Below are 22,592 nucleotides of genomic sequence, written 5' to 3'. Positions count from 1 at the left end.
GCACCAGTGACCTACTTTTAAGACAATAGTATTATATTTTGTATATATTCATTCTGTGTGTGAAAAGTGGTTTTGTTATTTGCCCCACTGAAACCCATTTTAATCTACTTTAGATCAGTTTGAGTACAATTATTTTAATTGTTTATTTTTGTGGATGTAATTCATGTATGGATTTGTTTCATTGTTTATTTTATTAAATAATAAATACGTTTATCTTAATTTCCAAAAAGCAAACAAATATGTATGTATTTAAATACTTATAATTCAATTTGGCAAAGTTAATGAAATAATAACGCAAATTCCTTTTAACATCTAGTAGTTCAGTATGTCGGTATTTACCTGAAGCTCAATGAACTGATTCAACAAAGTCAACAAACACAGACTCGATTCAAAGTTTCAGAACAAAAGGCAACATCGTGTCCAGATGCTTTTTAATAAATACTGCTGTGATTATTACTTTTACAGTGCAAGTGAAGTTAACATTCACTGAAACTAAAAGCAATCTCATCACTAATTTACATGTAAATATAATCTTTTTATAATCTTTTCAAATCTAAGGACACATCCAATAAGGAGTCTTTTCTAATGTTTGGCTGCTCTTCAGTGCAGTTCAGTTCTTTTATAAACAGGAATATTAGAAAAGTTCTAAAGCCTGAGAAGAAACAAGCAGTAACTCTCACACAGTCGACGCTCTCGGGATAAGTAAAACATAATCACCTTGTTAATAAGCAGTTATAAATGCTTAATCTGATTTTCTTTTATTTGCTTTCAGTGGATTTTCATGAGAAAGCTTCAGAGGACTATGGTGAGTGCTGATTGTAAGTATTTAGTCGTTTAGGACACTTATTCTAATTTCCACTTGAATTGTGTCTAAATGATTTTCGAGAGTTTGTCGTTGTCCAATTTTAGAGGCAGCAGCAGAGTAGAGCGGTTTGGCCTTGACTCTTGATTGTCCCTCAGCTCAATAGCTTCACTTTCGTAACAACCTCTTTTCATTCAGGCTGCATTTAAGTGGTCATTTCACCGAAGGCCTCAAAATGCTGATGATGTCTATACTCAACCTAATGCAATTTATTTTTAATATAGTACCAATTCACAACAACAGTCACCAACAGCTAAAGGTGCATTACGTTTTAAGGTAACGACCCCACACTATTAGAGAGAAAACCCCAATTATCAGATGATCCCTATGGGCAGCACTTGACCACAGTGGGAAGGAAGAACGCACTTCTAACAGGAAGAAGCCTGTTGGAGAAGTAGGCTGAGTAGGGGACAGAGAATGCTTTGAAGCATTCAGGTATGTTTTAACACCACATTCTTCCAGGAGTGAATGTCCCAGCAAATCTGTCCAAAGATCAGACCACAAAAGTCCAAAGACCTGTGTTTGTCAAGAGCCTGCCGATGGTCAAGGTGAGCAGCAATGGCTCTCCAGTTCAGGAAGTTCTGTTAAAAATTAATTTTCCCATTGATAAAGCTAAATTATCATCGTTATGGGATTCAGAATAAATTGAATCTGCTGTGCTATAGTTTCACGTTGGATCTCCACATACAACCGGTGCACACACACAGGTTCATGGCCCAACTTCTGTGTTGTTTTGAAATTAATGTGTGTATGGACCAGTGAAAACAGGAGGGTATTTCTGACTGCTGTTGTTGCTTTTACATTTTTTTTTAAATGCTACAGTTGAATGGGATTGTGTGTCCTTTTACATTGCATCCACAATTTTTTCCCACCTACCGCCTACACTAGAGAAATGGTAGTAAGGCTTAGGTTTGCACGGTGGTGGAAGGATGATGATTTGGGCTTGTTTTGGAGGACACCTTGCAATAATGGAGTAAAGACGAACTCCTCTGCAAAACAAGGGACCAACAATCAAATGATCTTGGAGGATAGTTCTGTTATCAAACTGCCCGCATGCTAAGGTAAAATAAAAAAAAAACAGCCAGCACTAATTGAGGAAGATCGACCTTTATTTATTGAAACTGCTTGCATACAAAATATATTGCACTATAACCAGACATGTCAACCCAAACATCTTAAATGCTAGTAGTAGTATGTACAAAAGAAAAGAAAAATGCCCAAAAAGTGCACACAAGGTTTTACAGCGGGTTTTTTTTCTCTACCCTGGTTGAAGTATCTACAGATTCTCTGTGTGTCTTCACTTCCTGGCATAATATAGTTGAACAGCCAACAATGTGCCTAGATAGTATTTGCTTATGTATATACATTCTGCAAATAAATGTCTGCTGACATGTGCTGTGGAATAGCAACCAACAACAATGACAATTTTAGGTCTCATCTCTTTAGATGGTTCCCCGTAAACCATGCTGCAACCCCGACGTGACGGGTCCATACTTTGGTCACGTCATTGCCTTTGTACGTTAAACTGTTGCTGTAAGAGTAGGAATCCACACCAAATGCACATCAAATCATCCAGATCCCCTCTCTATCAAGAAAAAACAAGGTATCACCAGACAATCTGCCAGAAAACATCCTCAACACAGCAACGTTTCATAAGAAAAACTGTCCAATACTTGTATTGTTGTATTTATGTCAACTGACAGTAAACTTTCAATCATGCCGTTTCTTTGTTGTCCTGTAAAGCAGAAACCTCCAGTGAAAGTTATTTCTGCACTCAGTTATTAACAGTCTATTTGCAATGACAATGCTAAAAAGATTGAAAATGTCACAAGCAGACAAACCTCCATCCCAAACCCACTAGCTCACATTTCGAAACTTCATGTGGGTTAACAGCTTTTTAGGGAGGCATTTTAAACCCCACCACGGAAATTTAAACTGGGGTGTCAAACAATGTACAGCGCATCTTTACAACCTATACGGTTCTTTTGATTAATCTCTAGGAATCAGTGCCACTGAGGTGGACACAGTGAAGCGTTTCTAGTCTTAAACGTTCTTTAGGGACTTCACATATCACGCAAATCTGTTTCTAGGGAAACATTTCTGATGCCTCATCCCTTGTGACCACATGTGCAGTGTTTCCCATGGCTAGATCAGTATCAGGATACTCACAGTGAGTTGTTTCCAATGCAAGTCACTCAAAAACCACAGAACTGAATAACAAGGCCACAACCAGTAAGTTGTGGAAACTTGAACGTAAAGGCTTCCTTAGTACCATTTTTCCAATGACCCAAACTGGTCAGCATGCAACAGTCCTTTACTGCTTTTTTTTTTTTTTTTAAATGTACATTTTCCACAGTATATAAGCCTTGGTTTCAAACTATAGTTTGTTAGTAATGCCCCTAAAAAGGCAACCAAAGCATGAAAAAAACAAACTTCAGCTCTCCCAAATGTAGTTTTCGGTCTGGAAATTAAAAACTTCTACTCTGAACTTTGTGTTAGGAGGCACAATAAAATACACCAACAAGCAGGTTGTAGCTCACACAAAAATCCAAAGAATTTCATTGTCACTGGTGCGACGGTGTGAAAGTAGGACATTTGTAGACTCAATACAATTTTTTTTTTGTCATTTCAAAGAGAATCAGCTCTTGCAAGAAAAGTCTTACCTGTAAATTTATGAAAACATTACAATATTTTAAAAGAAAAAGAGGTTAAGGGAATCCTAACAAAACTCTCATTAGTCATTTGGGTCTCTGTACATAAAAAGATGACAAGTCCAGGGTATAAGACACATTTACTGGCTTTAAATTAAAGGGAAAATCCACATTAAACATGAGTTACTTCAGTTACAGAAGGAGGCAAGCTTTTACCAAAGCTAGTACATGCTTGTAGGTAGACCAATGCATCCTTTATGGGAGAAAAATAAACAAAGAGGTGATTAGCTTATCATGGCATTATGCTATGGGGTAAACAGCTAAGCAGACTTATGGTCACCCAATAACAAGCTGTACCTAATAAGTTAAATGAATGCTTTTTAATTACCAATTACAAGCTTAAATCACCACATTTTTACATTTCAGTGCATCTTCAGCAACCCTAAAGGCGCCTTTAAACTTTGGATAGAACCTGTGCTTAGCTAGGCTAACCACCTCTTAGCTGCATCTGTTAGCACATAGACATGAGCCTAATGTTGATGGTCTCATCATATTTGAGGACTATCTGTTGATATTGGTCAGGTTCTAGCTAGTTTAACCTCAACCCTTTAAAAAACTGGTGGCTCTTTGGAACACCCAAATAAAAGAAATCAATGGATTAACGCTGAAAATGTACGTATGGCTAAGACAAAACTCAGCCCTAACCTTACATGGTCCGTCGGTGGACTAGTGGATAGTGGTAACTAGTGGTAAACATGGCCAATCATTACCAAGGACCTGAGTTGAAAAATGTCACTGGACATTTTTTAAATTAAATTATGCCCAAGCAGACAGGTATACTAAATAATATATTTTGGATGGAGTATCACTATGAACTTTGGTGCGTTATTTGGATGGACTTAATTGCTGTTTCAGAAAATTAGTGGACGCATTATAAAAGTAACACAGTGCCACTGAATCAACTAAACACCGTACAGACTAGTCAAAATCAGTCTTAGCAAACCTTCTGTATGTGATTTCAATCATTCATTGTGGATTTTCCCCGTCTGGCAAAAACAAAAGAAAAAAACAAAAAACTCTCTTTCAGTAAAGTTGTGCAAAATTATGGACATCTCATTATTAATGAAAGCTGAATGTGACTCAATCCTGCTTGGAGAACACTATTTTTTCCACACGTTAAGTTTATTATCAAGAGTTCTAGCAAACTAAACAGAAAAAAAAGAAGAAAAAGAATATATCAGGATAAGTGCACATTTGAAACATCTTTTCTTAGACAAATAATGACATCATTATATACAGTATGCCATCCTCCCTTCTTTTTCTAACAGTTTTCTTTAAATACAGAAACTCCATAATATTGAAGCTCTACTGACAATAAATGGGTTACTTTCACTCGAGCAATCTGTCGATGCACTGCTGAGAACGCTTACAGAGGAAAAAAAATGCAACATGGCTGCAGTAAAAGCAAAGGTCCTAACAGATTAGTAAAGCCGACAGCCATAATACTTTTTTGTAAAAGGAAACAATGAAATTCAAAGAAAGCCTTTTTCACGATTGGTTACTTCCTGTGACATTTCCTAAAAAAGGTGAAAGTGGTATCACTGTCTATTCACATACGATGTTATTCATCGCTGGCTTTGCTAGCCGAACTCAGGTCAAGAAGAACTGAGACAAAGCAACACTGATCCAAAAAAAAAAAAAGAAAACAAACTTAAACTTATCTTTTGAATGTGTCCAAATCTACTGAATGTCTTTAAGATCCAAAATAAATAAATGCATGCACCGCAAGACTGAAAAAGTACACCGATGTCTGTTAAAGAGAAGACCTGGCTCAACCTCTGAAATCTCTTCAGCTGCTTTCTCGGTTCGGTGAGAGCAGCAGTGACGCTGCACTGGGTCGTCTTTACTGAAAACCCTTTAAAAGGTGTGAGTACAGAGAACATGCCTCTCTTTGGCATGAAAGTAGCCGCTCAGAGTCGATCTCTGCATGTTCCCACAGAAGTAACCGAATCCATTTCAGAAACAAGTCGAACCAGGTCCCGAGCTACAGCTTACATTTGTCAACTGCACAAGGTTACAACACCTTCAGTGTGTCCAGACCAGGTGGTTAAACAAGGCAGTTTCCTGAAGTGCCAAAAATCACCCATCTCATAAACGGCCCTTAGACTTTTAGAGGAAGCTCGAGATGCTCAGCATTGTCAGTGACGACCAAAGAGGATTTGCGCTACAGGAGCTGCCGTCTTTATTCATCTGGTCCGTTAGTAACATCTCATCATCCCTGATTTACAAGTCTACGCTGTGATGCTAGCCACAATTAAAGGCACATGTTACACAAAATATAGTTAAGGTTTCCCTGAGCATTCACAGCATTCACATGGATTTGCTCGCCATGACTTTTAACCTCTGGCCATCCCCCAGGTTATTGGTGACAAATGTAGGGTTAGGAACAGGATTCAAAACGTAACCGAGGACGGGTTACCAGTGAGCTGGTGATTACCAAGAGGAGAGAGCTCTTGTTTCTGACATTCTGGAATTTAATTGAACATACTGTAAATTTATTTTCTGCAGTGCTTATTGATGGTGCTCTTAATAAAAGCAGTCTGTTGGGCAATACCATTACTGCTTTTCTCACCAATAAATTCAGGTCAGTACACCTTAATTCACAGTAAAGTTTCAATCGAAAGAAGGCAAAAATGAGTTTAACAAAATCAGAAAAAGAAAGCCTAAATGAATGTGACTGGTTTGCTGGTCCTCTGACCGGCATTCGGAGGTGCTGGTCACCAGGTTTGGTTAGCTTTGGCTAACTGTTTAGAGCCCCTGCTAATCTAAATACGCAATGGCTCAAACGTCATTGTTTAGTAGAGATTGGCACCAATTTTCTTACTGAAATTTTCTCAGACCTTGGACAATTTGATTGCCAATACTCGTGGAACAATTTTTTAAAGGAACAAAAAAAGATTAGGGTATCGTGATCACCCATGATGACGTGGTTTCTTTTAACGCTGTGTGATCTAACTTTATATCCAGTGGATTCTTCCTGGGAAAGTCCTATGCTACTGTAACAACCAGTGGAATAAATGTAAGCTGGATAACCCACAGCCAACCTGCTACTCCAGATTCAGTGCTAGAAACTAGTGGCGAGATGTTCCTTTGAAATGTGCCTACAAATGCACAGAGAAACCTTAAGAACAGCTTTTTGTTGCTTGTCTTTTACACTGACCGTCACTTTATTCGAACTAATGAGTATTATTTTCATCATAATCACCCACAGGTCCACAGGTACTCTCTACACTAGCCTGTATACAGCACAGCAGTCGCTTTGACTTTAGGACAACTTGACAATGTCAATGACCAACAGCCTCGCTGCAGCCTACATTTAACTCTCGCTATTTAGATGTTTACGGTGAACCTAAGGATCCTTCTATTCAACATATTTACGAAGTCAGTGATCAACTGGGGTGTCAACCGAACAGCAGGTTGGAACACCTCAAGAGCTTGAAGCGATGTCCTGCTTAGTCTTGCTCCTTTGTTGTCTGAAAGCCTGCACTGGTAACACAAAGTTACTGAGCTGTTTGAAGACGAAGCGTCTGCTGCTCCGGTTGTTTACGTCAGTGCCTCGAAGAGCTCTGACTCGAAGCAGAAAAGTATCGAGCAAGGTCAGAAAACTGGTCTCACCCTAGAACAAAATACCTCAGCAGGCTACACCGCTGTGCCTCCTCAAAACAATGGAAACCAATGTAAACAGGGTCACACAACCACCCACTCTACAAAACATCCATCTGCAGTATGTTTTAAAGGAGGGGTGTAGCGCTGGGTTTGAACAGGCAGGATGAAAAGTTCTAATCTGTTCAGGCCAAATTCAGAGAAATGGAGGAGCATAAATCAAAGGCACAGAGATAAAGACTTTTCACACACTTCAGTGGGTGTGGATGGATATGGCTCTGTGATGGACCTCTGCCTCTCAAAGTCAGCTGGGATCAGCCCTAGTCCCCAAGACCCTGAATCAGAAAATCGATGGATGGAAAATCAATGGATGGAGCATGACTGCTATCACACTGCTCTACTGTTCAAAAACAAGAAGAAAAAAAAAACTAAAAGAAAACATATGTGAACTGAACGGGTCAGGAATAAGATCACCAAAAAGAATAAAACTTAGGCCAAATTTTTATTTTGTCAAGGAAAAACTCAACAGTCTGTCATGTCCTCTACAGTTACACTTCAAATAAGTTTGTCATGGCAAAGTTAAATACAAAGAGTTTCATAAATTAAGAAAAACAAAGTGGTGCGACAGGAGTTAGCTGCTCTAAATGCATCCTGCTTGTCTGAAAGCAAAAGAAATGACTTTAACAGGCATCAAGCCAGGTTTACGTGGACCTAACCAAAATACGCCTAGCTTCAGTCTGCACCCTTCACTGAAGAGGATGAAGAGTCTGGTATAGGATGGTGATTCCTGCTGACAGCTCTTTACAGATGAGATGAATGAATTCAGGGAGCTTAGTCCCTCACTGTGGACTAACACCACTGCACACATGTGGAGTGTTTATGGTAGACTAATTGTAAACAAGCAGGAATAATGCATTTCTGGTCATTGTACAGGAGTGTAACCTTCCTTTGGAAAGGAGAACAGTTCATAACAATATGTACCCTGACACAAACTCATGGGAGTCGCTGTGTTTAAGCAGTTTATGTGCATCAGTGTGCCTCAGATTTATGTCTCTCCATTTGTACGTTTCGATAAGTTTTACTGAATCTGAATATCAAGGCAACGGGAAACAAAACACAGGTGACTTCAGAGCTCATGCATCCCCGTTTGCATTTCATTCTGAAACATGGATGCTTTTAAATGTTGAAAAAAAAAGAAAAAAAAAGAAAAAGAAGAAAGAAACAATAACTACGTTAGAAAGAAAGAGAGAAAGAAAGAAAGTCCATAAAGTGCCCTCTACAAACATCATCTTCCAGTCTGAATCCCCATAGGATTGCATGTCATTTGGGTGACACCGAAACGTTTCTGCCCCTTATTGAAAAGATGTGTTTAAATTGATAGTTAACCTCAAAAGTCTCTGTGGAAAAATAGAGCTGATTTCCCACAGAGACTCGCTTCTCTGGACAAAACAGTTCCATTATAAAGGATGTGTTGGAGATTTCACACAACCAAAAATAAAATTTAGACCTGCCGAAAAAACTGAAGCCACCTCCTAAAAGTGTGCTTTTCAGGGAGCGAGGGCACATATTCCATCCTGCTTTCTCCAGTGGCTGCAAATCTTTGATTCCCGACGGCCAATGATTTCTTTTGCCTCATTTTTCTCTCTCACATTAGTAAGTCCAAATGGGGCATCAGTAAACAAACTCTATGTTGGTTTAGTGGGGCAGGAGTATGTTTGGTGTTAATGGTTGTTTGTGAGATGAGCTTTAGTCTAATTCCTCCTCTTCTTTCATCCAGAGAATGCGCAGGAGATACAACACCAGTCAAGAACAGACCAGACCAGCAGATACAAGATCACCTCCAGCCTAAGACTTCACTACTGTAAACTTCCATGCTGATGGAAATATGTGTATTCTTGTGTTAGACAGAGACAGAAAAGAAAAAGCAGAGACTGAGACTCTACGATGTTCTGTGATGAGTTGCCTGTGTGTGTGTGTCTAAGTGAGAAGGTCCTCCAGTGGGGTATCTACGACACTCCGTTCACCAGCGCGGGAGCGTCCTGTTTCTCCTTCTTCATCCCTCTGTCTCTAGTAGGTCTCTGATGATGATGGCGGGGCTGTCCCTCGCCGCTGCCACTGAGACTGCCCTGGGATGAGGACGGACCGCCTCGGCCACCTGAGGAGTGCTGCACGCTACGCTCGTTGTTCCCGTCCACACGAATCTGCGGGTAGAAAAATAAAGAAATCCGTAAGAGTCTGGCCCCACACTGCACAGCTAACTTTCCCTTTACCCTCGGTGCAGCCTGCTGCGTGCTTTTCATATGGCACCAAACAACAACAGCAGTCACCTCAAGGTGCTTTATATTGTAACAGTATTATGAGAGAGAACCCCAACAATCGTATGAGCAAGCAGTAGAAACAGTGGGAAAGAAAAACTCCCTTTTAACAGGAAAAACCCATCAGCAGGACCAGGCTTAGGGAGGGGCAGCACCTGCACCTGCCTCCGTCTTCCCTGCACCAGGTTATTTATCCGTTTGGTTTCAGCCTGGTTATTTTAGGTTTTTGTATGGCAATTCTGTTTTTTGTTTTATTTGGTTAATAAACTGTAGAAATGCATCGTTCACAAAAAGGTTATTATAAAATAAAAGTAATAGAAATTATATTTTGCCTGTCCTGTAAAATATTTTGCATCTCAGTAAATCCACTACTAGAAGCAGAGGAGGAGCGTTTAGGAGGGTCAGACTAAAGAAAACGAGTTCTTCTCTGAGACAAAGCTGAGAAACAAACAGTGGTTTATACTCTGTTACTGTGTATGAGTCAATGCTAGCTGACCAGCTGTCAACACAAACTGTGTGATAGATAGAGGGCGGACTTCCACCTGTCTCTGCATACACTGACCATTCACACAGATGTCAGTGCTTATCTGAAGCATTTGGTACAGTCCATTCACAGCTGTACTGGAAATCTGACTTTAATTAGCAGGAACAATGCTATACGCCACAATTTCAGTACCTCTTTCAGCTGACGTGAAAAACAATGATCAGCTTGTTATGATGCACAAATCTGCTAAAAGAGCTTTGGTCCTTGTGTTCATGCAGCTGTTATTTAACATGCACCACCCACCTAAAAACTGCTGCAGAACGGGCAAACCCTTATATAGCAGTAGCACCTGAAGGGCTGTAGTGTCCCAAACAGCACAGTGTGGTGATGTCCACCATAGTGCAAAAACACAGCCTTCAGGTGTTTCATATCACAATTCATTATAGAACAAGTTTCCTCCAAAAAAAAAGACCAAAAGTGTCCACTGCCAACGTTCCTTAGATCACCTCAGAGGTCCTGTGGGGCAAAAGGGACCACCAACGGCCACCTTAAAATCCCCAGTTAAGCTAACCCACATGTATTTGGACTTTGGGAAGAAGCTGGTGTATCCGGAGAGAACCCACACAGACATGAGCAAGACATGCAAACACAGAAAGGCCCCAGGTGGATCAAATCCAGGAGCTTCTTGCTGTAAGGCAGTGGTACTAACCATCACCCCACCGTGCTGTGCACCTTTACATATGTCAAACCTGCTGCAATCACGAATCAAGCAGAAAGTTAAGTTAGGACTAAATATAGCCCCATCTTAGAAAGTGTCCTACAGTGATGTTCAGTGAGAACAGGCAGGACTTTGAGTGTGTGACAACACAGAGAGTGTGTTGTTGACAGCTGAGGTTTGGAGTGTCAAACAGAGGCAACATTTGATATGCAGAAAATAGCACTGTTGACTGTGACAGTGGTGTAAGGGTAAACAATATTTGCAGAAGAAATGATTCAAAAATTAGTAGCAGTCTCATAATATTTGCCAGTATGCTGAAGTAGCTGGATTGTCTTTGCAAAGCACTGGGAATTCATTAAATAAGCATGGCTTAAAATATAAACGTAAATAGTTACACAGTCAGCCTCAAATATTATTCAGCTGTATTATCTTATCATCGTAAGTGATCTACATCATCTCACTGTAAACAATCATCACCTCCTTTAAATGTCTTGCTTGAAACAGAATTTCCAAACTTTGTAGCTGCAAAATAAAATTAGTGGTCAAAAACTGCAGTTCCTGTAATGGCCACTTGAGGGTGGCTCTAAAAGGGAGCCATGAAGAGTAGAAGGGTGTTTGCACACCTGTGGCGTGTTGTCAGTTCTAACTCTGTTCGTTTCCCCACATTTTGTGTGGTTTGTTTGTGCAGGTATGAACACAACATGAATCAGCTAACAGGAGTATGTTACAAGTTTGAGCTACAAAACATCCCATAACTATGTACGCTGATCTCGGGAAGGCACTATAGATGCGCAAAGGTCTGTTCAGCAGCTAGCTGTGAAATGAACGTAAACACTCTGCGTTCTCCAGTAGTCCAGAGCAAAGCACCTTCTTCCTGTATTTACTTTTTTTTTTATGCACCCGCTCCAGACACATCTGACCAATGAGCCGACTGAATGGTCACATGGTTTGTAGTGACGCATTTTATTTCACTTTTTTCTGTGTGAAAACAAACCAAACATCTGATTTGAACCGGAGTAAACAAACTATAGGTGTAAAACTATAAAGACAGGTGTAGTTTTTTTCCTTTTAATGACCACCAGGGGTGACAGATGTGCCTACAAAAAGCCCTGGTCCTACAGATGACTGAAAAATATCCTTGAACACTTTCCTGATTCTTTACTGGATTTAGACACTCATTTCAGGTCATACTGAATTTAGAATACTTGAATTTTTTCTGCATTTTGGCCGTTTTTTTAATGCCAGAAAGAAGGATCAATCAGGGTATGCTCACTGAAAAGCATGTTTACAAAATTTTGAGGAGCGTTTCAAAGACATTAGACTTTAAACAATGACATGAAAATAACTTAGCAGCAGCTGTTTGTGACTGTTACCTGCAGAGTGTCTTCTTGGCCTCTTGTCTTTGAGTCTCTGATGTGACGAGTTCTCGGCTCGTTCCACTGCATGTCTTCACCTAAACCAACATTAACAACAACAAGTTAGCAATCAAAGCTAGCCACAGTCATGTAAACAATCTTCGCATGGCTCAGTAGACTCAGTCTTAGGTGACCTACCTTTTGCCAGGTAAAAATAGGGTGAAATTCGTGTACATCCTAATTAGATTAAAGTTGGGAGAAATAGTTTCTTTCAATATAAATATGGATCGTTTTGAAAAGAAAACTCATAATGAGAATTTATTTGCACAGGAGGTCTGCAGAGATCTCATGATGTGATTTATTTCCATTCTTTAGGCCATAATTTGATGAAAAGCATCTCAAAATGTTATTTCTTTTGAGTCATTACACACCAACTTTTTTCTCTTTAATCGTTTTCATATTTTCATTTTTTCAAATGAAAATAAATTCCATTCATTATCATCTGATTAATAGAAACATTTAGCAAGCTTTTGCATTGATCATTTTTTAGACAAAGTGTAAATGCTCCAAAAATAGGCTGAGAAAAATCATGGAACGAGATAAGAGTCCTGTGAAAAGATCAAAGACTGCCAATGATAATTAACACTCACCTTTATATCCTCCCCCTCCTCTTCCTCTCCCTCCTCGTCCCCTCAGCCCACCGCCGCCTCCTCTCTTCCTCCCATCTGTCCGTCTGGGCAGGGTCCCACCTCCTGTCATTAGCTCCTCCGTGGGGGCCAGCGACCAATCGCTGAGCTCGTCTCTGTGGTCTGACTCTGTCTCTGAAGCGTTGGATGCCTCAGAGTTGGTGCCTGGGGGACCGAGGACAAAGTCCAACCTCATTTCGGCTGCCTCGGAAAGACAACACAGACTCAACCTTTGATTAATTGTCGTTTCATAATCAGATCATCGCCTGGGAAACGTTTTTACTGAAATATCAGATGTCCAAACGCTTTACTTCAATATGAAATGAAATCACAAGAACATAAATCTATGGCCGAGAATCTGCTCGTTTGCTTTGTCATTGTGCCTTTTACATCTAAACCAAACAATCACAGGAGACTTTCTCCTATACGTACTTCTGTTAAAAAAAAAAAAAATCTGGTAAAAGGTGAAAAACTGATTAAAATTTTTTATTTTAAAAAAGTAGAAGCTCTGACACTTTTATAAAAGTAAGTAGCTCTTTGGAGGATACTGTTACCAGCTGATGGGTGACTTTACCTCCATACCTAAACAGAAGAATTAGTGTAGTCAGCGGCTCAAGTGGGATTTGTCTGGTGAGGAAACCTAAGGTTGGTTGTAGTGGTGCAGCATAGGGAGAAGAATCACTTAGAAATAAGTAACAATAGTCTTTGTTCAGAGCTCCAGTACATTTTCTTTGTGTGCAGGCTGCTCAGAGTCGATTTAAACAACTGAATTCATCAAGATATTAGCTGATGCTTGATTTAAATGTCCTGTCTATCAAATGGCAGTGAGAAGTCCTCACCTTTAAATATAACCTCTGTTCTTCTTCCTCTCCTGTCTTTCTCATCTTTCTCTGAGTGAAGTTAACTGTAATTCTTTTATCTACCTGTGAAATACAGCAGCTGGACCTGTAGCTAGCAACACACTGTGTGACAAACTGCATATAAACAGTTTATGCATTAGCTGATTGAAATGTTGCATCTGAAATCAGCTGCCACTTAAAAAAACATTACTCCTTTTAATGCAGACTATGTTTTATTGTTCCCTCTATTTAGGTTCAGATTGATTGAATGTTTAAAGGTGCTCAGCGACATAAAGTAATTACTTCCCTCAAATGTGTTAGACCTAAAGTAATGAGCCAGTTTTCCAAATTCAAGGAGCAGAAAGTACAGATATTTATGCTAACATGTAGGGAGTAAAAAGTTGTGATAAAAATAAATACCCAAGTACAGATACCTGAAAATACTAAGTGTAGTAACAACGTAACAAATTTTACATGAAACATCTGCAGCTGACTGACTTGAGAGTACATCAGCTCTTGTAGTTTACCCGCAGTAATATCAGCAGTAATATCAAACCTGAGGCAAAAGCAGCTCCTCCTCCTCTCCGCCCTCGTCCACCTCTTCCCCCTCCTCCATAGGGCTTTCCTCCTCCCCCTCCTCGGCCCATCCCGAGCCCCATTCCATTATCGAACACGTAGGTTTTGTCTTTAGGGTTTCGGGGCCCTGTCCCCCCCCCTCCGCCTCCACCGCCTATCTGTCTCAGCTGCTCATCGATCTGCAGACGCTCCAGTCGCAACTGGTCCACCTCCTGTGGACATGAACGAAAACGTCACAGAATGTCAACAATGAAAAGAAAGAAAGAAAGTATACTTTATTGATCCCTGTGGGGAAATTCCTCTCTGCATTTAACCCATTCACTCAGTGAAGCAGTGGGCAGCCATTGGGCGCCCGGGGAGCAGCGTGTAGGCACGGTACCTTGCTCAGGGGTACCTCAGGGTAGCCGTTCAGTGGATTCGAACCACCGACTTTCCGGTCATGGGGCCACCACTCTACCTACTGGGGCCACCACTCTATCCCTGCCTGACCACATCCTTTAGCTCCGTTTTGATGTTTGGTTGGTAGAAGATGACATCACTGAGGACACAAACCTTAAGGTAGTTGAGGTGATAGTCTAGTAGTACTGTTGCATTGGAGATGCTTTCCTTGGTTCCCACAAACACAAATGGCACCATTCCCTGTGACAGAGGAGGACCAGGAGAGTTTGAATGCTCTTAGTGAATGAGCTCTAACACTGCTGTATTTACTGTGATGATTTTTAATGCAGCAACACGACGCAACTTTCTCTCCCTACTGACCTCATCAGCAGCTGCTGCTGCTGCCGCTGATGGTTTTTTGTCGTTCTCAGGCTCAATACGAACCCGAACCACACCGGACTTGTCAACCACCTCCTGAATCAGCTTGCCGTTCTTGCCAATCACCTTCCCTGCATGAGAAAAAACATCAGTCTCACTCTGGCTGAACTTGAAACTGGATTAAATCAAGTAAAATAAAGGTACCCGATGATTCATTTCTTTGTCTTGGTTGAGCGACTTTCTCACCTACTAAGTTCCGGGGAACTTTGATGATATCTTCGGAAAACTCCAGGAAACTTCTGGCTATACGGACAGCATCCTGGTCCTTCCATGAAATACAAAACAGGCATACTTACTTTTGTTTGTGTTTTTTTACCCCATGCTGGTCTGTTAAATTTGTACCCACTTAACATTAATGAGGGCAAGCTCTACATATCTATGTCTCAGCTCATTTGTGTACAAGTAAAGCCCTCCTACCTCTCCGTATATGTGGAAGGTGCAGGTCTCTTCGTCCAGGTCTATGTTAGTGACTCCAGGAACTTTACGCGCCTGCTGAATGTTGGCCCCGTGAGTCCCGATGGCGAGACCCATTAAATCGTCCCGAACAGCAAACTGTTCATGAAACCGAGACGCCAGCTGTCTGGAGCTCTGAAGAAATGCACATCAAAAAAATTCATTAATTAACATTTAATAAATTCCACAAAAGAGCAAAGAGGGTGTGTAAGTTTACTGAAAAGAAACCCTTTAAAAACTCTCCATCCCAGGCTGCAAAATGATCCAAACAGTCACATACAGGCTGGAGCTGTGCGTAACCTACCTCCAGCTGTCGGCTGGCCTCTTCGTTCCTCAGCATTAGAGACAGCTTGGTGCGGAGGCTCCTGAAGTGCATGTCGCTCATCATATTGGCCCGCTTTGTTGTGACCTCATTCACCGACTGTAACAATCAAACATTACGCTCATTAATATCATACACGAGTGAGGTTCTGATGTTTTAAGTCACCTATGGATGCACTTCACTTCAAGGTGATGCTATGCAAGGGTCAATAGAAGATATGATTGTGTGAAAATGTAGCACATTAAGAAGAAAAACAACAGTTTGACCAACCAAAATGACCAGCTGCTTTTTCTCTGAGTCGTAGGTGACACTGAACCCTCCCACAGCCTTTTTGAAGTCTTTGTGTGCCGATTCCTTGGAGCACCTGGGAACACAAGAACACGTACACTTTATCATAGTGAAACCAGCAAACAAGTTGCTTAATAAATGAATTTGTCCTCAGTGATAACAGCTTATGGATACATGTACACATGCAAAATCTTCTGGGAGTACAGGCTCATATACAAGCTGGAGTAAGTCAAGTTTTGACCGTACAGTTGTGGTCAAGAATGTAACAGTAATCTTAAGCTTTTAATTATTTCTTTGAACGATTAATATTCTAGGATAAAAAGATTGTGCAGCATACAACTTTAATGGCAAATGTGAAATTATTTTGGATTTTCTCTCATGCACACAGGGTCAAAAATATGTATATAGGATTAAATATACAGATGCACCCAGACGAATAGTCGGTTAATTGTCTCAATTCAAGTTGCAACTAAATGTTCGTTTGTCTTATCCATCCCAGAACTAGTTTTGATGTGTTTGGGATCATTATCCTGTAGGAACACCCAACTATGTCTTTTGAAGTTGAAGAATTTCAAGTATCCCAGCTCTGTAAAACCGCCCTACAGCATGATGACACCACCATGTCTGACAGCTGGTACAGGTCTTAGCCCTAAAAGCCTGATCTTTACTTCTCCAAATATACCTTGTCATTATGATCAAATAGCTCAGTCTTTGTCTCTTCTGACCATAAAACTTTAAAACAAAAGTTTAAAGAAGGCATCTGACTTGTCTACCTGCACAGGTGCAAATTTCCATCATGCTTGAAGGCGTCAATTATAGAGTAGGGGCTTCTTTCTTACTGATGTAAAACTAGTTTCTCTGCTGATGTTCCAGCAGTCTCAATCTCAGGGCACAGCTGAGCCTTGGCTGTTTCTGAACAATGTAACCAAATTCCTCTCATCTGAGGGTGACGGTTGGGGTCTTCTCCTAGACCTCGTCAAAGTGGTAACATTAAATTGATGCTTCTGGAATTTTTAGTTATTTAGAAATGGCTCTGGAATGGACTTCCTAAACTTTACCAAAAAATCAACCAATTTAAATGAACTTGACCAATTCTGCCAAGATGAGCAGTCCAGCTATAATTATGTTAGGAGCTTGGTGATGGCTACCAAAAGCGTCTGGTTGAGGCGCACCTTGCTAAGGGACATTTAACCACAAGTTAGTGGGTAGTGTATGCATGCTTTTGGCCCCATGTGGATTACAGAAAATCCAAATAACTTGTGCACCAGTCTTTATTCATGCAAGTCAAACTCACATTTGCCGTAGATCTTCGGGTACATCCAGTCGGATCTTAATGAAGGTGTTTTTGGTGGCTGGTTTATTCGGGTTGACCGGCCGTAACCTCTCCAGCGTCACTATCTCATTTAATGTGGCTTCACATGCGGCGTACTCTATTACATAAAACTGGAAACAAAGACAGATCAAGTATGAGCGATCCAATAGAAAAAACATCACTTTTTTTCAAAAGTTTAAATAAGTCATACTATTATTAAAAATTTCTTTTGAAGAAAGTACATCTGATGGGGGTAAGACAACAGGAGGCCAAACAGAGGAAGAGCTTACATGCACAAAAAATCCAGAGGAAAATGGAAATACAAGGATATAAAGAACATCTGGGGCATATAGTCTGAATTCAATCAGTCATTGAGTTAATGTGTTGTTCAGGATTGTAAAACTCAATCACACACTGACATCTGTCACCAGAGAAATGATGTTACACTGAAGTTAAATATCTGCAGTGAGCTTGATAAAAAGGATTTTTTATGAGTACATAACATTTCATGAGTGTAAAATGTTGTTAGTAAACATGGCTGTATTTAGTATTAATAAAGGAAGTTGTGATATTAAAGCATTTAGGATGGAGCAAGTGTCTGGGCTGCGTTTTAGGCAAATTTATCAGAGCCATGTTGTTTCAGTGCTGCTTGGTGAGCCTAACAGATGAACTGGAGCATGTCTTACCTCCCCTTTGACCATGCGAACCTTGGCTAGCCACCATCCACATGGCTCTTTGTCATTCGCCCTAGAATACACCTGGCAGACACACACACACAGTTCATTTCAGAAATCATTCCCACCTTTAAACAAAGCTGATAAGAGTAAACTGGCACAGAAACAACTGGACACACTGACACAGGAAATCATTGTGAATAATATTATTAATAAAAATAACAAGTCAGACTAATTTACCAATGATAGAACAGAAAATCTAAGACTATCTGAGGAGCATCACCCTCTTTTTTTAAATCTTATTTTACACTGAAAATTCAACTCTACTCACTCTGCTCCATGCTATTCCAAACTGCTCCCCAGCTATACCAACTTTGCTTTCCAAACCCACCATGTCTGACGGCAACAATCACTTTCTCACCTCGACCTCATCGCTCTCACTGATCTCCTTGCAGAACCCTGTTGGAGGAGGAAAGCGCACATCCTGGAATGGGATCTGCCGCTCCGGCTGCCAGCTGGGACAGAGGAACAAACACAAAAAGTTCATTTTATTGTTTGGCAAAGAAATGACATATTACACAATGTTATATTTTACTTTACTCACTTGTTTTCAAATGCTACCATGACAGATCCTTCGTGAACATCCTTTACAAAGCCCTGCAAGAGTCACAGAAGTAAATTCAGTTTTGAAATATCTTTGAAATAGTCAGTGTGCAAGTCAAACTGGCATCGACCATGTAAACAGGAACCAGTTCTACTGCTTAAGCCGGACCTTATCCTAATGCTCCTAGCAATGAAACAACCTAAATAATTTCCTTTTCTGGAGTTTGAGCTTTGGGCTCGAGTCAGGTTTGGCTCAGTCTCTCTCTCTCTCGCTGCTTCTACACACAGCTGATGTGTGTGTCATGTGTGTCAAACACTGCAAGTAGGCCATGCGATGCCTAGAAGGAAAAGAGAGCGCTAGAGAGCCTTGCCAATGGGTTGCATTAACCTGGCAAGCTAGCAGTCAGTGGTGGATGAAATGAAGCAAGAAGGAGAGATTCTCAAAACTCCCAAGGTTAAAAAAAACAAATAAACCAATTCTGACAGGACCTCACTGACCTGTGAGCATGTTTAGGATTGTGACTGACTGAACTGTCTCGCTCAGAAACGAAGTTCAGACTTTAGCAAGAACATTAATCTTGTTAAAACTGGAAAAATACCAAAACACAAAATATGAGGGTAGCACAGAGGGTGCATTAGGAGATAATGTAGTTTAGTCTACTGGCAGTAAACTGCAATTGTTGTACTGCTGTTGAGATTACAATAAAAAAAGAGGAATGACTTCTATGCTGCATAAGGTGCAATTTAAAAACCGCAAAATTAAGTTTCTCACTCAAGTGATTTATGGCAGAACCATTTTCTACAATTATTTCTTTAGTATTATTCTTACTTGGCAGATGAATGCACTCATTATTTCTCATTATTTCTCTTGGCTGTTCATTTCAGCCAAGAGCATATTTTAAGTTTTGCTATAATGCCAGAGACAAGGGTGTCATTTTTCAGTTCAACTATCACCAAAAACATTATAAAAATTATTTGCCAACTACACATTTAGTCAATCAACATCCTCACAACAACTAACTAAAATGATTACGTTCAAAACTCTTGATTCACTAACCAAAATTTGAATGCTTATTAACATTGAACTCATGCAAGTGATCTGCAGTAAGATGCAACTCCCTGTGTTGGAGTTATGCTGCCATCTAGCAAAGGTAACTGCTCCGTAAATAAGTCTCCTTTAAAGTGGACCAATTACACTATTCCTTTTACTCGATTACAGTCTACTACACTAGCTTTGCATGATTCACATTTGAAAATAATCCACATTTATCTCTTGCTGGTGCAGCTCAATTCATCTTTACACCGTTTTAGCTCTACTCCTATTAGGCCAACTGTCTGTCAGCCAACCCCTGGCAAACACAAGGTGTGAACAGCAGGTGGGTGGGGTTTCAGTCAGAACTGTGTACCTAAGATGACAATATTAGGGATATTTGCTCTCAGTGACATCATACTGGGCCAAGAGAAGAACAAACTGCCTAAGTTTTAAGCACTATGAATAAGCCTATGTGAACACACTGGGCATTTTCTGATGAACAGAAAGACATCTGCCACAGTCACCCTCTTGTTGTGTATCTGCTTATACTTGTAAGCAGTCACACCTACATCATCTTATTAGATTGATCTACATACGGTAAAATACATTAAATATAATGGTGGTATACATGTAGGTTATGATAGATGTATGGCTAATGAAAGTATTCTTAAGAGTTACCTGGTGGGACTGGATTTTTTCAAACCAGACTACTATCTAACAAAAATTAGCCTAACTTTTCTCATAGCTGTTTGACAGTAAAACTTATCATTCAAGCTATGGCACCAGTCAAATGTTCGGACACACCCACCCATTCATATGGTTCTGTACTTGCTAACAATATGATTGCAACTATTAAAAGAAGGGCTTCTGTTTAGTGCCACACCTAGCTAAAAGCCAAAGTACAGCTGACAGTGCCAACTTCAACTTTCCTACATTCAAAGGAAAAGCCTCTTGATTTGGGAAAGCATACAAGTTTTGAGCACAGCATGAAAGTCTATGGTTTACATGGCAACTGCTGAGCTTAATGAGAGTCTGTGACCTGAATCAAGATTAATTCCAATTACTATTTACCCTGATTATACAGCATACTCACAGCATTCATGTACCTCGCATTAATGTGGCCACAACAAAACTATTAGTTTTAAAAAGACATCTGTCAGAACTTTACTTGAGATATATGTCATCCTATATTTATCCTACAACAAACCTGACAGCTAAAATAAATAAATAATAAATGTATCATTTTATTTAGATCCTTCACCATTCATTTTATTCTTGTGTCCTTGAATTGAACAATATTCAAATGTAAGTAATTATTGCTAATTAGCGTGTTATCCCATTGTACTGCTTATGTTATCTCCCCCACCCCACCCCAGTGATACACGCAGGTCACGGGATCGGATTTATGATCTACTTGTTGCCTGACTGACCCCAAAATCTCTGCAGTCTTGACAAAACAAGAAAACACCTGGCAGCTACGGGCACAATAAAGGTTAGCCAAACCATCGCCCCTGTGTGCTGCTCTGAATTAACTTACTTTGACCAAAGCAAAAAACAAAAAACAGCCAACCCATGATTGATTCTGATGTTTGTGAGTCTGCAACCAACCCTTGCACATCACTTTAGGGGTACCATCGTACAGCAGTCACATCAGCGTTACCGATACCGCTAAAACAGCTACCCTGGTTAAGCGTCATTATCACCAATAGTTCACCAATTTATCCACTACCGCTGATGTTAGAGCCCCACCGCAGCGTTAGCTTTGTTTACAGGTTTCAGGTCCCGGTAGACGTTGAGCAGAAGCACCGAGGCCCACATATAACACTGAGCTAGCCCCGTGACACAAATTCATATTAGTTAGGCTTACTTGGTACATAGTGTGTGAACGGTGGTCACTAAACTCGACAAAAGTCAACAACTTACCTTATAAAAAGCCCCACTTGTCCCTCTTACTTCCACGACTAGTTCCTCCATGACGTAAGTTACTACAGCTCGCTAGCTAGCTAACTACCGATAGCGATGTTAGTAGCTAGCTAGCTAGCTGGCTAGCCTGACGCTAGCCAAGGCAGAGTCGCTAGCTAGCCTAAATACCCTGCCTACTGGATGCAAGAAGAGGCCACGGTAGCTGTGTGTGACCGTAATATTGTTTTCCGTTTTGCACCGTCTATGAATTTTGTTTCTTGCAAATTTGCAAATCCGACTGCATGAAGAAGACGAAACAATTAGCTAGCCAGGTTAGCTTTTAGTAGCTAGTTATGTTAATGTTGTGTGATTAGTGGTGTAGCAGCTACTGCTGTTGTATCTCTCCATGTGACGTCTCCGCTTTCTTCCTCTACTGAAAACTGAGGCTGCTTACTGTCATCCGAGCCTGTTGCTGCTCTCCACGGGTAATAAATAGGAATGCAATTTGATATAGCAGGAAATATATCAAAATAAAAATGACCACTGTGTTTATCCTATGGTGTACCATATTTGAGCTCTAAGAAAAAATGAAAAAATATATTATCCCAACAGCACGGCCCGCCAGTCCCACCGGGAAAACAGCAAATTTATCCCTCTCCATATTTATCAAGCCACATTTCAACTATTCCACCTTGCTCTTTTTCCTCACTTGTTTTTACAATGTGCATTCACAAACATAATACTGACTATCTTTAACTAACTACTGGAATCTGTTGCAAAGAAGATAAGATAAGAGATAAGATAAGACTTTATTGATCCCACAATGGGGAAATTTTTGCGTCACCTCAGCTCAGGTACAGATATCAGAAGGAAATGCAAAAATACAATAAGTACAATCAATGAAAAAAAAAGTAAGATAATACACTATATACAATGGTAGCATACACAGTATGTGATTATGGATATGGTTGGAAATATGGAAGACATAAACTATATAGCTTGATATAGCTATTGTACCACTACTATTCCTGTTTATAGAC

General features: G+C 40.2%; 1 protein-coding gene across 2 annotated transcripts; it reads right to left on the bottom strand.

Annotated features, from left to right (window-relative positions):
• Positions 1 to 1,953: 1,953 nt before the first annotated feature.
• On the bottom strand, positions 1,954 to 22,020 carry fmr1 (FMRP translational regulator 1). 2 transcript variants are annotated; one of them, XM_040015747.1, is made up of 15 exons: positions 21,574 to 22,020; positions 18,619 to 18,671; positions 18,436 to 18,529; positions 18,027 to 18,098; positions 17,323 to 17,471; positions 16,011 to 16,104; positions 15,723 to 15,839; positions 15,383 to 15,553; positions 15,152 to 15,230; positions 14,909 to 15,036; positions 14,702 to 14,788; positions 14,130 to 14,361; positions 12,699 to 12,935; positions 12,067 to 12,146; positions 1,954 to 9,377 (listed from the first exon to the last, which is right to left on the bottom strand). In XM_040015747.1, exons 1-15 carry the CDS (start codon positions 21,622 to 21,624, stop codon positions 9,183 to 9,185), a joined length of 1,839 nt encoding a protein of 612 aa, XP_039871681.1. In that variant the 5' UTR covers positions 21,625 to 22,020; the 3' UTR covers positions 1,954 to 9,182. The 2 variants fall into 2 exon arrangements, with proteins under 2 accessions (XP_039871681.1, XP_039871682.1); XM_040015748.1 differs by having other exon boundaries at positions 12,699 to 12,899; positions 21,574 to 22,019.
• Between the last annotated feature and the right edge of the window lie 572 nt (positions 22,021 to 22,592).

The sequence above is a fragment of the Simochromis diagramma genome, unplaced genomic scaffold (genome assembly GCF_900408965.1).
Source record: "Simochromis diagramma unplaced genomic scaffold, fSimDia1.1 OVJJ01000685.1, whole genome shotgun sequence".
NCBI classification, from domain to species: domain Eukaryota; kingdom Metazoa; phylum Chordata; class Actinopteri; order Cichliformes; family Cichlidae; genus Simochromis; species Simochromis diagramma.
The sequence above is the reverse complement of the archived record's forward strand: the minus strand, read 5'-3'. Positions and strand labels throughout refer to the sequence as shown.